The sequence below is a fragment of the Prionailurus viverrinus genome, chromosome D1 (genome assembly GCF_022837055.1).
Source record: "Prionailurus viverrinus isolate Anna chromosome D1, UM_Priviv_1.0, whole genome shotgun sequence".
Taxonomy (NCBI): Eukaryota; Metazoa; Chordata; class Mammalia; order Carnivora; family Felidae; genus Prionailurus; species Prionailurus viverrinus.
Genome location: NC_062570.1, coordinates 66372886 through 66387960, shown reverse-complemented (window position 1 = coordinate 66387960; position 15075 = coordinate 66372886). Strand labels below are relative to the sequence as shown.

General features: G+C 39.2%; 1 protein-coding gene across 5 annotated transcripts in view; it reads right to left on the bottom strand.

Moving 5' to 3' along the window:
• Positions 1-246: 246 nt before the first annotated feature.
• Positions 247-15075, bottom strand: part of ZNF143 (zinc finger protein 143) — a 55611-nt gene continuing 40782 nt past the window's right edge. For 4 of the 5 annotated variants that reach the window (XM_047878655.1, XM_047878654.1, XM_047878657.1 and 1 more), the window contains 5 exons: positions 14508-14735; positions 10910-11058; positions 7886-8047; positions 2000-2146; positions 247-785 (listed from right to left, as the gene is read on the bottom strand). In XM_047878655.1, coding sequence (XP_047734611.1) covers positions 702-785; positions 2000-2146; positions 7886-8047; positions 10910-11058; positions 14508-14735 — 770 coding nt within the window. In that variant the 3' untranslated portion in view covers positions 247-701. The remainder of the gene's footprint in view (positions 786-1999; positions 2147-7885; positions 8048-10909; positions 11059-14507; positions 14736-15075) is intronic. The other variant, XM_047878658.1, reaches the window with a different exon arrangement.

Sequence of the window (15075 nt, the reverse complement as noted above, 5' to 3'; positions counted from 1 at the left end):
CTGAACGCTAAGTAAAATCTTTAACAAAACCAAAGCACTGGATTTAACTTTTTAATTTTAAATAACCAAACTTTGTTATTTTATACATAATCCAATGTAATGGATCCAATTCAATATAACTAGCATTTCAGCTTGAAGAGTTGGTATTTTAACAGGGATGGAAAACTATAATGAATAGTTTTCAAACCGTGAGGTACAAAAAAAACCAGACACGTATACAGTAGAACAAAAACTGCAGACACTCTATTAACTTGGGGAAATATTTGAAGGCTTTACATCCTTTATTATCCATGATGGCTTCTGGAATTGATTGTTTGAAGTATAGAACCTTTAACATTTTAGATACAGCCTTTATTTTATTTGTCACAGTAAGTTAAAAATCCATCATAAGACTCCATAAGACTTTGCTGATCTTGCATGTGGACTCTAGGAGTTTGTGAACTGATAAAAGAGTAACATGAAAATTTACTGTATTGCCCTAATTTCATACATCCTTGTACACAATGAATCAGTTTGGGAATCTATTCCAAGGGTTATATACACAAAAGTGTCAAGAATAAAATGTTCTCCACTCTTGCATAAAAACGTGTACAGTATTTCAGGAATGGAAAAATTCTAATTTTCCTGGGCCCGGGTTCCTGGGTGTCTGCTGCCCGAAGGTGAAAGGCTCCTCCTGCTGCGATGCTCCACTGTTCTGAGGATTAATCATCCAACCCTGGTGTTTCTCCTTGTTGGATCCTAGATGCTATTCTGATGGCTTCTTCCAGAGATGGCTGTTCTCCAAGCTGAAACAGGAACAGACACAAAGCCACAGTCAAGATAATACCGAAGAAACAGTATATGCCCGAAGTAAAATCTCTGTAATTCTGACACCTGGACTCGTTAAGATACGACTGCTGATCCAATCGTTAAGAGCACACAAAAAATTCTTGCAGGAGAATAATGTAGTGTCTTACTTTAGGATTTTGCAGCTTTGTTTTGTTTAAGTAGGCTCCGTGCCCAACCTGGGGCTTGAACCTCATGACCCTGAGACTGAGAATTGCATGCTTTACCTACTGAGTCAGGCAGGCATTCCATCTTTCTTTAGGATTTTCTTTTAAGCTTATATTATTTAAGCTTATATCTTTTAAGCTTATATATTTATTTTGAGAGAGAGAGAGAGAGAGAGACAGCAAGGGAGGGGCAGAGAAGAGGGGAGAGAGAGAATCCCAAGCAAGCTCCGTACCATCGGCCCAGAGTCCCGACGTGGGCTCGAACTCACAAACTGTGAGACCACGACCTGAGCCGAAATCAAGAGTCAGATGCTTAACCAACTGAGCCACCAGGCACCTCTTCCTTTAGGACTTTGATAAACCTTCACTCATGCAATGGACAAAAGATGCTCATCTTTTCCAATGGAGGTATTCAGAGAGCTTCCTGAGTCTTTAGCTTCTATACCATAAACTAAATTAAAAACAATGGTTGGCATTTTCCTGAGTGTGTTCTAACTCTTTTCCAAGTAAATACATGAAAAACAACTCTTCCCAAGGAAAGGTAATCTGTATTCTAGACTGTCTTCCTGAATCCAGTGACTTCCCCAAGAACAGTTTCTTCTGTCTTCTGATGTTCCCCCAACATAAAATGGGGCTGTGCAGTGATTCTCAGAGGACTAATTTGGGTCTACATTTACACTAGGTTCATTTCCAAGTGCTTTACAGAATCCTGCTTAATTAGACTTATTTTGAAAGTAAAGATAGCTGGCTGGGTGCATGCTGGGATGTATACCAGAAGCTTTATTTTTCTTACTATAAATTCCCCTAAAAAACGTAAAGATAATAGCGAACAAAGTGCCAGTCTCTTTGAAACCACCTCAAACACAGCAATTTCCTTCTAGTGGCCAAGTGACACAGATTAGTCTGTCCCCAGCCTCCCCTAAAGGTTCTGAATAAAGCACAATGTGCAAGGTTGAGAGCTAGGAAGTAGTCTTCCTGTGACTGAGGACAGCTGCTACAGAACTCACCTGAACTGCAATCTGGGTGCCATTGGATGTTGCCACTAAGGTCAGAGGTCTGGTTTCTGTGGTTACTAAATGATGGCTGTGCTGTTGATGCCCCATTTCTGATGAGGCAGTATGGAATGCTGCCAAGTCCTGAGCCACAATTGCGACCTTAAACAAAAAATACACAAAATAAAGCTATGATTAAATACATTAAACTCCATTTAATGCAAGGGACTGTCTTGAAATTTGAAAGGAAAAACTCCCTTCTGACCACAGACTTGTAGAAGCCTAAAGTTGGAAGAGAACTTCTATATTGTCTATCTTAGACTCTTTTTTGTTTGAAGAAGTTGAGGCTCAAAAAGAAGGCATTTATCTAAGCTTATGTGAACCAATGACATAACAGGGTAGAGGACAGTTGGCAGGTAGGTCTGCCACACCAGGCTTCATTAACCAGGACAGACGTGACCATGCTTAGGATCTCCTACCCTAAGTGGCTGCTTGGTACGTTACACATGTAGAGTAATTCATATCTCAAATGTCTATTTATTCCTGAGTTGGGATCAGTGAAACATAATATATACTATTTTCTCTTGTTTACCTGATGCATTTTTTTTTAATTAAAAAAAAACTTTTTAAAAAATTTTATATAGAGAGAGAATGAGCAGGAGAGAGGAGTAGAGGGAGAGAGAGAATCTTAAACAGGCTCCATGCTCAGCACAGAGCCTAAGGTGGGGGTCAATCCCACAACCCTGGGATCGTGACCTGAGGTGAAATCAGGAGTCGGATGCTTAACCAACTCAGCCACCCAGGCACCCCTACCTGTTGGGACTTAAAATTAGATTTCCATTTAACTAGGAAAACTGAAAAGACTAGGGATTGACTGGAAGGGATGACAAGGGAACTTTCTGGGGGTGATGAAAATGTTGGGGATGCTGTTATATGCATGTGTATGTGTAACAACTCACTGAATTGTATATTTAAAATTTGTACATTTCACTGTAAATTTTACCTCAATTAAGAAAAAATAGATTGTGAGTCGATCTGAAAAACATGTTCAACCTCGTTAATGATTAAATGAAAATAAAATAGAATTCAACTTCTGCTTGTGAATTATGCAAATATGTTAAAAATCTTCAATGCTAGCAAGAAGAGTACAGTGAACCAAGAAAGCTTTTAGATCCATGGTGCAATTGTTAAAACTTTTTGGAAGAAAATTTGGCAGTATGTAGCAAACATCTTAAAATACTTTATATCATTAATCCAGTAATTCCATGCTAGAGTTTGTTCCTATGAAGATAATCAAAGGCTTATACAACAATTTATGTTTGTGGAATGAGTTAATGAGTTCCATTTGATAGATTATTTTACAAATGATAAGAATCCTTTTACAAGAACATTTAATTGGTATGAGAAAGTGCTCAGAATGTAGTGTTAGATGGATGACAGGCATACAAAATTATAACCCTAACTCTGTATACACACACACACACACACACACACACACACACACACGAAGTAAGTAGTCCTAAATGTTGAGACTAGTTATTATAACATCAAAAGATTATAGCTGATTTTTAGTTTGCATCTCTATTTTTAATTCTTCTGGAAATATATCTGCAAGTGGTATTAGTGGATCATATGTAGTTCTATGTCAACTCTTTTTTTTTTTTTTTTTTAATGTAGGCTCTAAGACCAATATGGAGCTTGAACTCATGACCCCAAGATCAAGAGTTGCATACTGTACCAACTGAGCCAGCCAGATGCTCACTATGTTCAACTCCTTGAGGAACTGCTATATTGCTTTCCACAGTACTGGCACCGTTTTACATTCCTATGAGCAATGCACAAGATGTCTCTGCATCTTCGTCAACACTTGGTACTGTTTTTTGGATAACAGCCTAAACTAATGGGGGTGAAGTGGTATCTCACTGTGGTTTTGATATGTGTTTCCCTAATAACTAATGATGTTGAGCATCTTTTCATATGCTAATTGGCCATCTGTAAAACTCCTTGGAGAAATGTCTATTCAAGTCCTTTGCTCATGTTTAAATTGGATTGCTTGTTTTTTTGTTGTTGAGTTATAGGAAGTCTTTATTCTAAATATTAATCCTTATCAGATAACATAATTTGCAAATATTTTCTCTCATTATGTAGAATGTCTTTTCACTCTCCTGGTAGTAGCCTTTAATGCAAAGTTTTTGATTTTTAACAAGTTTAATTTATCTATTTCTTCTTTCATTGCCTCTGCTGTGATACATAAGAAATAACTGTCATACATAAGAAATATTTCCCAATCCAAGATCATGAAGATTTTCATCTATGTTTTCTTTCAAAAAGTTAATTTTTATATATGATATAAGGTAAGGGTCCAACATCATTCTTTCTCATGTGGATATTTTTTTTACCAGCACCATTTGTTTAAAAGACCATCCTTTCCCACTAGTCAAATTTTAATTGTTGAGATTTTTTTTTTTAATTTTTTTTTTCAACGTTTATTTATTTTTTTGGGACAGAGAGAGACAGAGCATGAACGGGGGAGGGGCAGAGAGAGAGGGAGACACAGAATCGGAAGCAGGCTCCAGGCTCCGAGCCATCAGCCCAGAGCCCGACGCGGGGCTCGAACTCACGGACCGCGAGATCGTGACCTGGCTGAAGTCGGACGCTTAACCGACTGCGCCACCCAGGCGCCCCAAATTGTTGAGATTTAATGGACTATATATTTGATGGTTTACTTCTAGACTCTTTATTCTATTACATTAAGAATATATATTACTTTTATAATCTGAAATTAACAAAAAAAATTAACAAAAATAGATACTGTCTGTACCTGCTAACTAGGTTTTCAGGGCACCTGGAAAACTGAGGCTAAGAAATCCAATGACCTTAATTTAAAAAAAAAAAAAAAAAAAAAGGCAGGGAAAGACCACCTGCTTTCTTCCTGTGCATGTAAAGAAATAGGTAATTTAAGGGTTACAGATAATTCAAAGGTGGTGTCTGGACACCCCAAGTGGATAGTCATCAGTTGCCCAATGGCCTACAGTTGCAGCAGGAGATGTGGCAGCAGCTGGTCCTCAAGGGAAACCCCCACTCCTGTTGTGATATCCCTGCTTGCTGAAAGCTGCCTGCCTTCATTCCAGCCCTCAAAACCGCCTCTCCTAAAATTTTCCTAGTCCCCAGGCTACAGATAAGCTACAAAAGAATGCTTGGTTTAGGGCCACTATTCTTACAGACCTGCAACTATAACTGGTACAAGGTGTATTTACCCAAGCTGTGTCATACACCCAATCCAGGAATCCTAGAGCCATGGAAATGACTGGGACCATTCTGTAAGACAGCCTGAAAGCTAGTGGCTGGGTTTCGAGTTTGTTTCTGTTTTTGCATCGGGCATAATTAGCAAACAATAAAAATGCATGAATCTTTAGGTGTTCTGTTGAGTTTTGACAGTTAGATACATCTGTGGAACCACCACCTAAAACAAAATAGAGAACAGTTCCTTCATATTCCATTCCATCAATTTCCTTCCCCCAGTCAAGCAGCATTTTTTGATTTCTATCACCATGGATTTGTTTGGTCTGTTCTTGGATTTCATGTAAGTGAAATCGTATAATATGTATTCTAGTGGAATTGCTGGGTCGTGGAGTATAAGAAACCACCAAACAGTTCTCCAAAGTGGTTGTATCATTTTACACTCCCACTAGCATGTACAAATATTTTAGCTGCTTCGCATCTTTACCAAATGTTAGTCAAGTCTTTTTTATTTTAGTCATTTTGAGCACATTTTTGTGTCATTGGCCGTTCTTGAGTCTTCTTTTATGAGAGGTCTGTTCAAGTGAGTGGTCAAATGATCTGCTCATTAAAAAATTTTTTATTTAGGGTGCCTGGGTGGCTCAGTCGTTAAGCATCTGACTTTAGTTTAGGTCATGATCTCACAGCTCAGGAGCCCATGCCCCGCTTCGGGTGAGCCCCACTTCACTCCCTCTCACACTCTCTCTCTCCCTCTCTGCACCTCCTGGGATTCTCTCTCTGCCCCTCGCTCACTTGTGCACCCCCCCCGCCTCAAAAAATACATTTTTTTATTTAAAAAATTTTTTTTCAACGTTTATTTATTTTTGGGACAGAGAGAGACAGAGCATGAACAGGGGAGGGTGAGAGAGAGGGAGACACAGAATCGGAAGCAGGCTCCAGGCTCTGAGCCATCAGCCCAGAGCCTGACGCGGGGCTCGAACTCCCGGACCGCGAGATCGTGACCTGGCTGAAGTCGGACGCTTAACCGACTGCGCCACCCAGGCGCCCCTCGAAAAATACATTTTAAGTTAATTTTGCTCATTTTTTATGGCCTATTATTCATCTTTTAATTGTTGATTTGTAGAAGTTTGTTATCTATTCTAAATTCCACTGATATATATAGCGTGAATATATTTTTCTCAGTTTGAGGCTTATCTTCTTCTTAAGAGGCTTATCTTTTTCCCAGTTTGAGGCTTTTCTTAATGGTGTCTTTTGGACAGCAGAGTTAATTTTGACGAAGTTCAATTTATGTTCTTTTCTCTCCTTGGTAGTGCATTGTTAGGAAATCTTTAGCCAAGTTTGCAAAAGTATTCACTTCTCTTCTAGAAGCTTTATGATTCTGAGTTTTGTATTTCAAGGTGTAGAAGACTTTCTTTCAACCTTGTTCTTTTTTCTTGTTTTGTTTATCATAGGTCCTTTGCATTTTCATGTATATTTTAAAGTGAGATTATTTAATATCTTCAAAAAAGCCTCTGGAATTTTGATTGTGATGGTATTGAATTTATAAATGAATGAATGAGAGCTACTAATTTTGACAGACTCTTTCATTGAACATGGTAAGGTAGCTGCAGTGAATCTCAACATTGCTGTCAGCATAGTACAAGAAGATGTAAAATGTATTAATATCATGGATTTTAAGGGAAATGAAAAATTAAAACTACAGAGAGATACATGAGATTGGCAAAAATCCAAAAGTTTAGTACCTTTGTATTGACTATACAGAAGGAAGAGGCGCTCTCGAATGCTGCTGGTGGTACTGTGGACTGTACAACACTAGAAGGGAAGCTTGGCACTACTTACCCCAATTACAAATGCATGTATCTTTTCACCCAGCAACTCCTCTCTAGGATTTACCTGGCAGACATACTCACCCATATGCAAAATCACATGAGCACAAAGTTACATGTTTGAAACAGCACAAGACTTCGATTAGGGTGTTCATAGAGTAAAATATGAGACAGCTTTAAAAAAGAATGAGGAAGCTCTCTACATAATGAAATAGAAACATTTTCTAGATGTCTCATTAAGTTAAAAAAAAAAAAAACCCAAGGTGAAGAACAGTATAGTTTACTACCATAAGAAAAACAAAAGTGGAGAAGAGGACTATTTCTATTTATTTGTATATGCCTAATGAATGGCTGGAAGACTACACAAGAAACTAATAACAGTGGATTATCTCTATGGAGGCAAGAACGAGGCTGATGGAGGCAGGGGTAGGAGGGAGACTTTTCACTGCATACCTGTATATACTTTTTGATTTTTGAACTATGTGACTATATTATTCAAAATACTAAATAAATTTTGCTGATGAATTTTTCCTAAGTATCTGGTGAACACTTTATGAACCATTAATGAACCCTTAATATATACCTAGGCTTTATATTAAGTACTATGTACGTATTATCTCATTCAATCCTTATATCAACCTCATGGTGTAGATGCTACAATCACTCCTGTTTTACAGAGCAGGAAAACCTCAGACTCAGAAGGTCATGTGGCTAATAAGCCGTAAACCTGGAATTCAATCCAAAGTGTGTGAGATTAACCACCACACTACCCTGTATATCTATGAAATAGTTTTGATGATATATGTATTGATTAATATAAAAAAATAGCAATCACCTGCTGCCCTTCTGTGCCCTCAGCAGTAACCATAGCAACAGAGTGCGTTCCTGCCGAGGAGATGACTGCGTCGTGAGCTGGGACCGTGATGGGTGTGCCATCCTGCGTTACCATCGTGATGGTATTGCCAATGGCTTGCATGTCAGCTTGAGATATGTTGACCTGCAACACAATGCATTTTACATTATCAGTCTGTTTCTTGTTCTATTTGGCAATCTTTAGTAAGGACTAGGCCTAGTCCTTAAATAAGTCTACTCTGTGGAGCAAATAAGAATTCTATAATGGAATAAACTCTTTAGAAAGAGATCGTCAGAAAACCTTTTTCTTTTTTAAAGATTTTATTTTTAAGTCATCTTTATGTCCAACATGGGGTTCCAACTAATAACCCCAAGATCAAGAGATCAAGAGTTGCATGTCCCACTGACTGAGCCAGTTAGGTACCCCCAAACTGATTCTTTCTTTCTTTCTTTAAAGTAGACTTCAGCCCAGTGCAGAGCCTAACACAGGGCTTGAACTCATGGCCCTGAGATCAAGACCTGAGCTGAGATCAAGAGTTGGATGCCTGGGGCACCTGGATAGCTCAGTTGGTTAAGCATCTGACTCTTGATTTTGGCTCAGGTCATGATCTTATGGTTTCGTGGACTCGAACCCCGTGTGGGGCTCTTTGTGCTAACTGCATGGAGCCTGCTTGGGATTCTCTGTCTCCTTCTCTCTCAGCTCTTCCCCTGCTCATTCTATCTCTCTCAAAATAAATAAGTAAACTTAAAAAAAAAAAAAAAGAGTTGGACGCTTAACCGATTGAGTCACCCAGGCGCCCCAAAGCTATTTCTTAAATGCACTTCCTCCTCTCCATCTCTACTGCCAATTCACACCCTTACTTTTTCCTTGTCTGACTTTCCACAATAATACAACTTCTTTTTAGGTACCCAGTCTAACCCTTTCTTAAGCCATCCTCTACCTTGACACCTTTTTAAAAGAACAAATTTCATTATGCTCCCTGTTCAAATCCCCAGGGACCCCCATCACTAGAGTTTAGACTTTTTACATGGTATTCATGACCTTTTGCAATCTGGCCTTTAACAGCATCTCTAGACTCATCTTCCACTACTTCTAAACCAGCATCTGGCATTCCAGCCACAACTAATCATTTGCAGTCCCAGAGTGTCATATTCTCTTCTATTTTCCTGGCTTTTCCCTTCCCTTCACTCTGCCTGACAAATGCATGAAAACTTCTTAAGATCCAACTAAATGGGGGGCACCCGGGTGGCTCAGTCAGTTAAGCATCCAACTACAGCTTAGGTCATGATCTCGCTGTCCGTGAGTTCAAGCCCCGCATTGGGCTCTGTGCTCACAGCTTGGAGCCTGGAGCCTACTTCAGATTCTGTGACTCCCTCTCTCTCTGCCCCTCCCCCACTCGTGCTTGGTCTCTCTCTGTCTCGGAAAAAATGAATAAATGTTAAAAAAAAAAAAAAAGATCCAACTAAATGGCCATTCTCTAAAAGGGTCTCCAAGATTCCTTCAGGAATAATCATTTACTCCCTCCTCCAGGCTGCCACTGCACTTTACACATTCCTCAATTACATACCCATCATAAGAGGTTATTGTTCATTTAGAAATATCTCCTCCTTGACTATGATACCCCCCCCCTTCCTATATTCCCCACATTAAGCCAACCAAAGTATCTGGCATTGGGTAGACATTCCATAAATGTTTGCTATTTAACTGACTAAAGGAATGGAAGAGAAATCTAATCCCTGAAGGAAATGGGAAGGTTACATCTGGAGAAAATACATCGGGATAAGGAAAATAGCTGCTCTGGAACACATGAAGAGGGATGAGGCTCACTTTATGTGGTCAGAGAGGAGCCAGGAGTGGCTGACATAGCAGGAGGTTCCAGTCTGATAAACATTAGAATTACCCAACAATGGAACAGGCTGCTTCTTTTGAAACTGCCTTATCTGTTTGGGGGCTCCTGGAGAGGGGAATTCTCTTGGGAGGGAGTGAGGGAGGTTACATCACATTACTTCCAAAGGGCCTCTGTCTGTGATGATCTAATTCAAGAAAAAGTCTTAGGATTGATGCTAAATTAAAACCGGGTTAGTAAATATGTTTAATCTTGCACAGCAATCAGTGGACAAAGAATACTGTGAGGGTGAGGAATTAGTGCCATCAAAAGTGAGGGGGAAGGGAATGAATGGGATGGTACAAGCACTTTTAATTTTCCAATCCTGAATATGTGCTGCTTCCTAGTTAGCATCAGCATGGTAACAGTTATCAACACAAAGGGCAGATTCATCATGGGAGGTAAGCTCTGAGACAAGTAAGGAGAGAGTTCTCCATGGAAGAGACAATTACAGGAGGATAAAGAACCCCATATGCTCATTTCTACCAGGTACTAAGACAACCTTAGTTGGAGCCTAAAAATAAAATCAAGTCTGGATTATTTTAGGCTAGTGGCATCTAGAAACGTTCAGAGAATAACCATTATACTGCTTTTCCTGGGGAAATCAAGATACCTTTCTATGAATTCTGGGAGATAAGTTAAGTGAACTTCCATGACTCCAGGGAGGGAGAGAGACACACTTTGGAAATTTTATAAGTTTTGCCCATCACTGACTTCCCAGGATCTTTTAATGATCAACCCCTCAGCCAAGGCTCTGTTGGTTTCTCAATCTCACCTCCTGGATCTAATCAGCTACTAAATCCTATCCTTTCTCTGAATTATATTTTCACACAGATCCTTTACTTTTCAAGCCCTCCATTTCACTGTGGTTCTGACCTTTACCACCTCACCTTTGAGCTACGCCAATAACACCATGGGAATGCTGGGCTCACAACCATCCTGTCTCTCCTAATGTTCTTGTATGTAGCCTCTTTCAGCAGATTACTAGAAAGCCTTCAGGAGATCTAGCATTGCTTGCAAGCTGATATTCAAGGCTTTCCTCGATTAAGGCCCAACCTGCCTTTCATGCCCATGTTCAGAGAAACAATATTTAACTTGTTTGGCTTTTGGTGGATACTTACATGCTGAGTCCCATCCTGGGATATGAGTGTAACTTGTTGACTCAACCCAGACTGGGTTACTGTGGCTACTTGTGTAGATACAACATCATCCCCTTCTACACCTGTAACATACGTGATCTGGGACCCTTTAAGAACATCTTCACTTTGACCTATTTAAAACAAATGAGTCATTTATTTGACCAACCAAGCAAGCTGTTTAGAAAACAGAGGATATTTTCTTTCTTTCTTTCTTTTTTTTTTTTATCACTTTGAATATTTACTTTTCCCCCAAGTTTTTAGTTTAATTCCAGTTAACACACAGGGTTGTTATTTGTTTCAGGTGTACAACACAGTGACTCAACAATTCCATACATCATCTGGTGCTCATCATGACAAATGCACTCCTTAATCTCTATCACCTATGTAATCCCTCCCCCAACCCATCCACCTGTCCTCTGGTAACCATCAGTTTGGTCTCCAGAGTTAAGATCCTGTTTCTTGATTTGTCTTTCTCTTTGCTTGTTTTGTTTCTTAAATTTCACATATGAGTAAAATCGTATGGTATTTGTCTTTCTCTGACTTATTTCACTTAGCATAATACTCTCTAGCTCCATCCATGTCGTTGCACATGGCAAGATTTCATTCTTTTTTATGGCTGAATAATATTTCAGTGTGTTGGTATAACACTCTGAATTAGTGTTTTTGTATTCTTTAGGTAAATAGCCAGTAGTGTCATTGCTGGATTAAAAATAGCTCTATTTTTAACTTTTTGAGGAACCTCCATATTGTTTTCAGAGTGGCTGCACCAGTTTGCATTCCCACCAACAGTGCACAAGGATTCCTTTTTCTTCATATCTTCACCAACACCTGTTGTTTCTTATGTTGTTGATTTTAGCCATTCTGACAGGTGTGAGGTGGTATCACATTATAGTTTTGATTCGCATTTCAAAAACAGAGAATACTGTAAATATGACAGAGACATTTATACAAATTAAAGTGTATACATGTTATAGTCCAAATCACATGGCTTCTAGCACCTCCTTTTAATTCCTCTACCTTTACTTTTGTAAAGCCAAGCCAAATCAAAGCAGACCAAACCAAACCTTTCCACATCAAATTTAAATATTCTAATTTTGGGAGACCACTCTTATTCTTAATTGGAGTAATTATGTGATACTGTGCATGTGTGCTGGGGGCAGGGGGAGTACTGAACAGGAAGACTGCCTGGCAAATAACCCTTCCAACATGGCAAGTATGCTAAGTTCTTGCAGTCACTTAAGAAGCTTTTAGATATGATAACACAATCTTCATAAACATTAGCCACAAAACCAGAACGGTGTGTAAACAGAACCTACTAATACTAAATTACTTACTCTTTAACACAAGTGATTGACCACAAGTCATCAGTACACAATGACCACATTGTGTAAAGACAATGTAATGGCACATTATCTGGGGAGAGGTTAATCATTTAATAAGGGACAGAACAGGAGCACCCATCCACTTCCTTAGGTCATGAAGAACCAGCAAGTAGCAATTTCAACAGTCCATTAGTGCTATACTTGGCAACCAGGAAGTCTGCTGATCTATTTTTTCATCACTTTTCACCTCCCAGGAAGCCAGAAGGAGGGTAAATATGTTTTTTTCTTCCTTCAAAGAAGGACTTATGCTAATTTAACAGTACTTCTCAAAGTTAGTGGCTGATGCATGCACTCCTATGGCTATGGTCATCATGGTAAAATCTCCAGTCATTATTTCATGTCTTTTTGTTCTGTTTCACAGCTATTTATATACCATTATTCCAATGGGCTACCATACCTAGAGAATTGTATGAGAGAAAAGGAGTACAAATCCATCCCTATTCTTGGAAAAATAATCTTTATTATTTTTTAAATAAAATCTGTATCATTATATTACAGACTTTCTAAAATACAAGAAATTCAGACAGTCTGAAAAATCAGCACTAAAGGAAAAAGACTGAAGAAGCTTTAGAAAGGAAGAATTTCAAAACCTAAGCTTGTCCAGCCTATTTAAAAAAAAAAAAAAAAAAAGCCTGCTTTCTAACTGCAAGGATTCAGCAGTTGTTGCGTTTTCTAACCATGCCCACTTACAGTGCTTTGGCTAGAAAGTACAATAGCATTCAGGACTGAAGGAATTGTTATTTTCTCACCATCACATGACAGATATCTGAAAAAACATATTAGAACTACAGGGAATCATTTCAGCAGGGAGTGAGTGATCTGTTCTTTCCCTTACTCTCTAACACTTCAATATAAAAATGAGAAAATATGATTTCTTTTAATTTTTAAGTCTACTTTGTTTAGGAGGTACTCAGTGAAACAGTAGGATGGCCCAGGCTTTGTTTTATTGGGTGTGTGTGTTTTTTTAAGAAAACCTACTCACTTACTTTACCTATTTACCTATGCTAAGTTACTTACGTGACATCATAGAATGGGATCCTCTAAAATATTTTTTCCCCCAAGAGTTTATTCTTATGAAATGAATGTTTTTGTCTCCTTACAACAATACCTAATAGCACATAAATCAACTAAAAGTTATTTGGGAGTGCTCTGCCATATTCATGCTTAAGATCAACATCCTTAGGGCACCCGAATAGCCTAGCTGCCCCTACCTTGCTCTCCAGCCTCATTTCATACTGCCTTCCCAGGCAGAAGTGCCACACTGGCCAGGCTTCTTTTAGTCTCTCCAATTTACTTTGCTCTCCCCAACCTCAGGGCTTTTTGTATTTGCCATTCCCTCTATTCAGAATGTTCTCTTACCTTTGCTCCTTATTTCCCCTCCCTGTGAAATCCCTGCATCTCCACCTAATTAACCCCTATCCGCTCTCTAGATCTCTCGTAGTAGCTGTTACTTTAACCTATGTAAGAAGTGTGTCTAGCTAACCTGTACTGAATTTAAAAATACCAGAAGGCTCACACTGCTTTTGCAGGGGATTTATTGCAACTATTTGCATTCACATCCAATTATACGTAGGGGTCACTTTATTAAGCAGCAAAATAACTCACATCACTCAACTTCAACTCAAACCAAAGCCCAGACTGCTCTAGACAACAGGGGGGCAGTGGGTAACACGTGCCCTGCTCTGCCTCCAGGTGTGCCAGGGTCCTCTGCTCCTGCAGCTCAGGCCACTGTCACTTGAAACACATGTGATCTCAAAGTTGGAAGGTTCCAGGGCTTCTTTAGGGATAATTACAGCTTTTCTTGCCAAACGGAAGCCACATTCAAGAGGCAAAAACCCCTTCATCACGTATGTAAGCATGACCGAGGTCTGGCACCACAGCCTGGCCATTTCTCAGAAGAAAAACAGCAATTCAAGCTGGGTCTCCTAAATCCATTTTATTCCCATCTTTCTGTTTCTTTAACAAGAGGAGAACTAAACAGGGGTAAAAAGAAAAAGAACCTCCCAGGCTAGATTAACTTCCCTTCTTATACATCCCACAGCACCAAGTACCATTTTTTGCTACCACTTATTACAGTTGTAAATTATATATTTGTGTGATTATTTGAATGAAACTTTATGATCTGAGAAAATGCTATGCATCATAAATGATGGTAGCTGTTGATTCCCAGAGAGAGATTTATTGGAAAGAACACTTACCTGGGGGAGGCTCAAAGAAGGCTTCCTGCTCCTCCTCGATGGGCTCAGTGTCATTGTGGGCCGTCCGTTTGTGCATGGCCAGTGTGGAGATCTGCTTGTAGGTCTTCCCACAGTGATTACAGTTGTATGGTTTGGAATGAGTGTGAACAACATGATGTTTGTACAAACTGGAATATTCTGTAAACCTTTTGTCACATCCAGGGACTGTACAAACATATGGCTTTTCACCTAAGTAAAGAACATACACACATACACACAAAAATCAACTTTTACATATATGAAGTTTTTACATATATATGAAGGCATAATCAATCCATTCCTCCCATGGGGAAAAAAAGCCTCTAATGGCAAAAATAGATGTCTGTCAAATCTCTCTCTTTTTTTTTTTTTTTTACAATTTATTTTTGATAGAGAGAGACAGAGCACAAGTGGGGTAGGGGCAGAGAGAGAGGGAGACACAGAATTTGAAGCAGGCTCCAGGCTCTGAGCTGCCAGCACAGAGCCTGATGCGGGGCTCAAACTCACAAACCACAAGATCATAAACCTGAGCCAAAGTCGGACGCTCAAC